Source organism: Aplysia californica, unplaced genomic scaffold, assembly GCF_000002075.1.
Source record: "Aplysia californica isolate F4 #8 unplaced genomic scaffold, AplCal3.0 scaffold00033, whole genome shotgun sequence".
NCBI lineage: Eukaryota > Metazoa > Mollusca > Gastropoda > Aplysiida > Aplysiidae > Aplysia > Aplysia californica.
Genome location: NW_004797303.1, coordinates 138,781 through 146,577, shown reverse-complemented (window position 1 = coordinate 146,577; position 7,797 = coordinate 138,781). Strand labels below are relative to the sequence as shown.

Sequence of the window (7,797 nt, the reverse complement as noted above, 5' to 3'; positions counted from 1 at the left end):
ACACACACACACACACATACATACACACACACACCTGCGTACACACGCGCAGCAGGCGCGCGCGCTCAAACACACACACAAACAAACACACACACACACACACGTACACACTCTCAAGCACACACACACACACACTCACACACACACAATCACAGGTCCAAACATTATAACGCAAAACACACATCCATATTTCCAGAACACAGGTCACATTTAAATGGTCACAAAAGCTACCGCAACAACAATACTGTCATCAACCTTGCTATACAAAACATGTACTTACTAACCAGGAAAATGAATATAAAAGACGTACACTCTGTCCCTGTGGTTTTATGCACCCCGTATAATTTTGCAAAATTTGATCATTTTTTGCATAATTTCTGATTATTTTCATTTATCATTCTTTGTTAAAATTAGAATCGCATAATTTCACATTTTTTTGGGCTCAGTTAGCATAATTTCAGAATTTTTCTTGCTTAAAACGACGGGGGCAGAACAATATTATTATTAATATTAGCCACAATAACATGCTAGCAAAGTTATGAAAGTACTTATTAATAAATATCATTATAATCATCTTTCGTCTCGCATCAGACTCAACGTCATAATATCGAATCCAACGACAACCAAACTCACCGATGCAAAGAAAAGCTTATTTTAAAAAGTGTTCTAGCAATATGATGCTCATATTAACCCTATCCGTACGTTGTGTTTTACTATCGTATCCATACGACGTAGGGAACTCTGTGCCACCACTTTCGAACGAGGAAATTTACTCGTTTATCCGATCCGTACGCTTTGCATAGCAGTCTGTCAAAATGATTTTTTGAAAAATACTGAAAGTTTCAAAGAGACCTTCGCACTAGAGGCTAGAAGTAGTACTAGAAGTATTCTAAAATGTGAAGAATACAATTCGGGGGGGGGGGGGTGTACAAAATAACCCCACGGCATACGGATAGGGTTAATTAATACAGTTGGATAATGCATAATAAGTTGAGGAATGGTGGAAAGGGGAAGGGAAATGTAGAAAATGGGGACGGGGAGGGGGCGGATGCGATAGATTCAATGTAATGTCTGAACATTTTAAAACAGTCAGAGCGATTGCCCCCTTCCCTCTCTATTTTTTTTCTTTTAAAACCCCCATCTTAAAATTTACAAAAAATAAATATTAGCAAAAACATCAACAAGTGAATAAAACATTAGAAAATGATACATGACATTTGGTAGCAGAAATAGGAGTAGTGTGTTTAAGTATATATGAGTGTGTGTGTGTGTGTGTGTGTGTGTGTGTGTGTGTGTGTGTATGTGGGTGTGTATGCGTGTGTATGTATGCATGCGTGTGTGAGAGAGAGAGAGTGACAGAGAGAGAGAGAGAGAGAGAGAGAGAGAGAGAGAGCGAGAGAGAGAGCGTATGTATATTATGTGTGTGTTTCGATGTGTACGGGTAGTTTTGGGATGATATGATATATATGGAACAGTGATTTTTTTAAGAATAAAAAGGAAAAAAGGAAAAAACATTTTTTTTTTTAAAGGAAAAAAAGAAAGAGATCGGAAGAGAAAAATAATCTTGCAGAACTTACAAATTATTGAGCCTCGCGGGACCGAAGAAACATAATATATAACATTTTATGTATACACTATATTTAAAAAATCATTTCGGAAGCACTCATGGTCTCCATCACAACGTCGCGCATGCGCGTAGCTCTGCATACGTCCGAAGTATCTATTCGGAGACATCTCCGACGGAAATAGACCAATCAAAATGCTTTGTGCCTCCAGACCAAGTAATAAAATCAGGGAGGTTACAGGGGGACCCATAATTTGATATTTTGCAGTTAAGTTTGAAATTTTCTTGAAAATTATTGATTTTCGACAATTTTAGTAGCTATAATATGTGTGATCTGCAGCAAACAATACGCAGTTTAACCCCCCAAAGCAGTGCATCTGTGTGTGGGAGTACGTCCCTGAATAGTTCCTTGGTGCTCGCCGAAGACATCTCCGAATATCTTCTGCCACATCCATCTAGAGGGCCGTGAACTCGCCTGTTGTGGAGCTCAGCTCGTGCTCTCTCGCCATAGCCATGACTGTGGAGAGGAAAGAATAATTGTTTATAGTGTGGTAAGAAATGTGTCACTTTCAAGAACAAGCAGGCTAACCCAGATTTTGGGGGTTTCCAGAAATCTTGAAATACACTAAAAGTGGGCATTGCCCTACCTATTGGAGAATTTTGGTTTCATTGGTGTTTATATTTGTTTGGTTACAGAGAAAACTCTCCTTGTTTGTTTTTTTAAGAAACTGAACAAGGGGCAGAAACTTTACCGTCGATTTTCTCAAAACAGCATTTTTTCGGGATTGACCCCCTGTGCTTAAAAGCGACCAATTTGTGGCGCACCTATTTCCTCAACTACAGAACATAAACTCTCCAGCTTTTGCACTGTGACGTGTATCAATTTGTCTTAACAGGTCTATATTAATTGTAAACACCTGTTAGCTCTATTCTAGAAAAGTCCTTAATAAATACGATTAAAAAATCCCAGTGGGTGGTTTCTACAGATTTATGAAAGGTTTACAGCTGGGACAAAATCGTTTTTAAAAGCAAGTCCGTCATTTGTTTCTAATCGCGAAATTATGTTTATCGAATGCATGTTTTGAGAACTCTACTAAGTGCAACAAAAGTGTTCGCTATTAGATTAATTTCTTGTAACAAATTTTGCAACTAAAAAATGATGAGCTGTGACGTAGGCCATAATATGCGTACGCAAAATGTGTGTGAGAAGCGGGAAGTGCTGTGAACAATTTCATTTTCCGCGTGAAGGAGATTAATTTGTAGTATTTTAAATTTATGAAAAAAATGTTTTTTTAATCTAGCCTCAATTGTTGGGGAAAAATAGGATTAAGTTAAGACAAATTGATACAAACTGCTTTGCAAAGTATGGGTGACATTGATTCACCCGTTAAAAAGATATTTGAAGATAAGTTGCACTCGAATATTTGACCTCACTATTGTTTTAGTTTTAGTGCATGTATTAGTAAGGTTTTACGGCGCTTGCAACTGCATTAGATCATAAATAATGAGCACCAAGAGGTGGATGTCAACAGAGAAGTCCAAACAGGGAATCAGGCTTTCTCTGCTCAACTGTATAGCCTCAACAGCACAAAGTCTGCTTCGACTACCAAGGCACACTGGAAACAGCAGTTCATAAGACAGTGACAAACATACAAAAGAAGTAGAGGAAAATGACGATAGTAAGGATGAGGGAAAGAAAAAGCAGCAGTTCCCCCTATGTTGTTCCGGCACAGTATGAGCATGACATTGATAAATGAGCTCTTTTACAATTCTACTATGCATAAAAACATGTTAAGAACCTGGAGAGTCAATTTGATACCCAGTGCCAGCTGCCCACGGTTTCCTCTTTTTCCTACAACCCCCCCACCCCCTCTCTATCTCTCTTTCTCTCTCTCTCTCTCTTTCTCTTTCTCTCTCTCTCACCCTTCCTCCACTACCTCAATCCCAACTATCAATCCACTCCCTCTACACTTCTTCCACCATCACCCCCTCCCATCTCACTCTCCGCTCCCTCCCCCATTATCCGTCTCCCTCTCCATCTCCCTCGCCAACTTCCTCCATCTCCCTCCACCCACTCCCTCCACTGCCCTATCCCTCCACCCGCCCCGCTTATTCCACCATCCCGAAGATAGATAGATAGATAGATAGATAGATAGATAGATAGATAGATAGATAGATAGACAGATAGATAGACAGACAGACAGACAGACAGACAGACAGACAGACAGACAGACAGATAGATAGATAGATAGATAGATAGATAGATAGATAGATAGATGGAGAGAGAGAGATAGATAGATAGATAGATAGACAGCTAGACAGAAGGATAGAGAGATGGGGAAATAGAGAGAGAGAACAAACAGGTAAACAAACAAACAAACAAACAGACGTACTGGTATCCTTATTCCTCTTGTGGTACCAGCACAGCAAAAAGAAGAAGACAATGAGAGTGATGCCAGCTATAGCCCCCAGGATCCCGCCGTAGAAAATCTCCAGGTCCAGCCCAAAGTCGTCGTCGTCGTCCTGTTTTTTGGTCTCTACGTCACCGGAACCTGGGAACGGGATGGTCGGTGAGCGGGCCTCGGGGTTGTCTGCAAGATAAGATAAGATAAGATAAGATAATATAAGATAAGATAAGATAAGATAAGATGAGATAATGTCAAGATAAAATAAGGTAAGATACGGAACGATTAGACAAGACAAGATAAGATAAGATGTGATATGATATGATAAGAAAAGACAGATTAAATAAGATTAGAAACGATAAGATAAGATACGGTAAGATACGATAAGGATTAAGATAAGATTGGTTGAAATCCCTTGACGAAAAATTCTTCGGGGAGGGTATCTTCTCCCTGATCCAGAGATGGGAAAAATGCGTCCTGCGGGATGGTATGGTGATTACATTGAGAAATAAAGCACATGTTGAGATATGATGTGTTACTGTTACATTGTTATTGTAATAGGACAAAGACTGTTGCTTTTACGGACCTTTTCCGGTTTTCCATGGGAAAGCCTACATCTATCTGTATTACGTAATATATGTGAGTCAGCGTGGTGGAATCAGGCTCTCTTCAAAATAATGAAATCAAAGAAAACAGCTGTTTTCTCCCTGCTTAGCAATTTTTATCAAATTTTTGTTTTTTGGCTCAACACCTTTTATGTCCATTTACAAACACATTCCTTTGAGGATTTCACCCAAAAACGTGGATTAAGGGCACAAAACATTTACAGTTTCCATGGACTTTATAGCTTTGGAATTTACCAAGCTTTGGCGGCCATTTTCACGCTAATTTTACCTCTGAAACCAGGTGACCCCCACCTCCTTCAATCCAAAATATCTCCACTTCTATTTAAGAAGAATGGGTAATTTTTTCATTGAAAGCAAGACAAATGAACACGCTCTAAGATGATACCAATAACTCAATATGCCCGAAAACTGACGAGAGCCTGATTCCACCACGCTGCCTCACATATACATTTTGTATACCTTGGTTTCCCTCTAATTCTTCCGTCTGTGCGACTAAGGTTATTAAAATTATGATATTGATGACACGTTTTCTCCTCTAACAGCAGCAGCAACAACAACAAAGACACCACCACCACCACCACCAACAACAACAACAACACCAACACCATCACCACCAACAACAACAACAACAATTTCCTTAAAACTAGAGGTTCTTATTAAGTCCTGCAGTGACCAGCCATTAATGGCAAAAATCAGGACCGGTCACTTCTCTGGGCAGCGGGACTACAAACGTAGAATATACAAAACATCGGACCCATTCTGTCCCTTGTGCAGTGAGGAACCCCAAGATTTGGAGCACTGGCTTCAGAGATGCCCCGCCACGGAGGTCCGGAGGTGGCATCTCTTTGGGGAGGATTTAGGGAGGTTGGACGGCCTCACCCGCAACACTAGGGAGGCGGTGGCCCTGGCGAAGAGCACGGACTTCAGGGCTCAAAACATTTCGAACGGATAGGCTACTACTACTACTACTACTACTACTACTACTACTACTACTACTACTACTACTACACACACACACACACACACACAACAATAACAACAACAACAACAACAACAACAACAAAGACACCACCAACACTACCACCAACAACAACGAAGACATCATCAAAGCCACCACCAAAAGCATCAACACCTGTACCAACAACAACAATAACAACAACAACAACAACAACAACAACAACAACAACAACAACAACAGGCACCACCACTAACAACAGCAACAAACAAACAAACAAACAAACTAGTAGACCCACATTGCAAGGTCCCCGTAAAGCGCATCAGAGATAAACAACAAAGGCACCACCACCAACAACAACAACAGAGATAAACAACAAACACACCACCACCACCAACAACAACAACAGAGATAAACAACAAACACACCAACAACAACAACAACAACAACAGAGATAAACAACAAACACACCAACAACAACAACAACAACAACAGAGATAAACAACAAAGACACCACCACCACCAACAACAACAACAACAACAACAACAATAACAACGAAGACATCACCAAAACTACCGTCAATACCACCACCACCACCACCACCACCACCACCACCAACGTCACCATTTCAAACAAACAAACGAATAAACTAATAGACCCACATTGCAATGTCCCCCTAAAGCTCTCCGTCCTCTGACATCCGGCGAACTCATTGAGCGACAGTGTGACGTCATAAGGTGTCGGACGGTTGGTGTTGAGAGTCGAGGGGGCGGTGACGCAGTCGTTTTTCGCTGACGTCATCTGTCCGTTGACATTCATAGCCAGGGTGTAAGTGGTCAGCAGATTTTCCACACACCATTTGATGGACACATCTCGTTTGTTCGTCTCGATGGCGAAAGGGCGGCCGACAGCAAGGTATACCTTTGGGCTACCCACTACCTGGTAATACCCTCTCAGGTTTTCTGGAATGATGAATGAATAAAAGAAGGGGAGACTGAATAAATAAATCAATAATTGAAGGAAGGATAGAATGAATCGTTGAGGGAAGGAAGGAAGGAAGGAAGGAAGGAAGGAAGGAAGGAAGGAAGGAAGGAAGGAAGGAAGGAAGGAAGGAAGGAAGGAATGAATGAATGAATGAATGAATGAATGAATGAACCATCTCGTTTGTTCGTCTCGATGGCGAAAGGGAGGCCGAGAGCAAGGTATATCTTTGGGCTACCCACTACCTGGTAATACACTCTCAGTGTTTCTGGAATGATGAATGAATAAAGGAACGGGAGATGAATACATGAATGATTGATTGGGTGAATAATTTAGTCATTACAGGAAGGGAGGAAGGAAGGAAGGAAGGAAGGAATGAATGAATGAATGAATGAATGAATGAATGAATGAATGAATGAATGAGTGATGGATGAATGAATGAATGAATGAATGAATGAATGAATGAATGAATGAATGAGTGATGGATGAATGAATGAATGAATGAATGAATGAATGAATGAATGAATGAATGAACCATCTCGTTTGTTCGTCTCGATAGCGAAAGAGCGGCCGAGGGCGAGGTATATCTTTGGCTCCCCACTACCTGGTAATACCCTCTCAGGCTTACTGGGTTCGGTAAAAGAAGGAAAGTAAATGAATAAAGGAAGGGGAGATGAATACATGATTGATTGATATGGCGAATCATTGATTAATTGAACGAAGGAAGGGAGGAAGGAAGGAAAGAAGGAAGGGAGGAAGGAAGGAAGGAGAGAAGGAAGGAGAGAAGGATTAATTGAACGAAGGAATGAAAGAATGAAAGAAAGAAGGAAAGAATGAATGAATGAATGAATGAACTATCTCGTTTGCTCGTCTCGATAGCGAAAGAGCGGCCGAGGGCAAGGTATATCTTTGGGCTACCCACTACCTGGTAATACCCTCTCAGGCTTACTGGGTTCGGTAAAAGAAGGAAAGTAAATGAATAAAGGAAGGGGAGATGAATACATGATTGATTGATAGGGCGAATCATTGATTAATTGAACGAAGGAAGGGAGGAAGGAAGGAAAGAAGGAAGGGAGGAAGGAAGGAAGGAGAGAAGGAAGGAGAGAAGGATTAATTGAACGAAGGAATGAAAGAATGAAAGAAAGAAGGAAAGAATGAATGAATGAATGAATGAACTATCTCGTTTGCTCGTCTCGATAGCGAAAGAGCGGCCGAGGGCAAGGTATATCTTTGGCTCCCCACTACCTGGTAATACCCTCTCAGTG

At 40.8% G+C, this 7,797-nt stretch overlaps 1 protein-coding gene across 1 annotated transcript in view; it reads right to left on the bottom strand.

The window, feature by feature from the left end:
- Window positions 1-1,931: 1,931 nt before the first annotated feature.
- Window positions 1,932-7,797, bottom strand: part of LOC101846406 — a gene marked incomplete in the record, with an annotated part of 11,455 nt that continues 5,589 nt past the window's right edge. Inside the window, 3 exon segments of the mRNA XM_013091325.2 lie at window positions 1,932-2,081; window positions 3,958-4,155; window positions 6,214-6,513. Of these exon segments, the coding sequence (XP_012946779.1) occupies window positions 2,020-2,081; window positions 3,958-4,155; window positions 6,214-6,513 (560 nt within the window).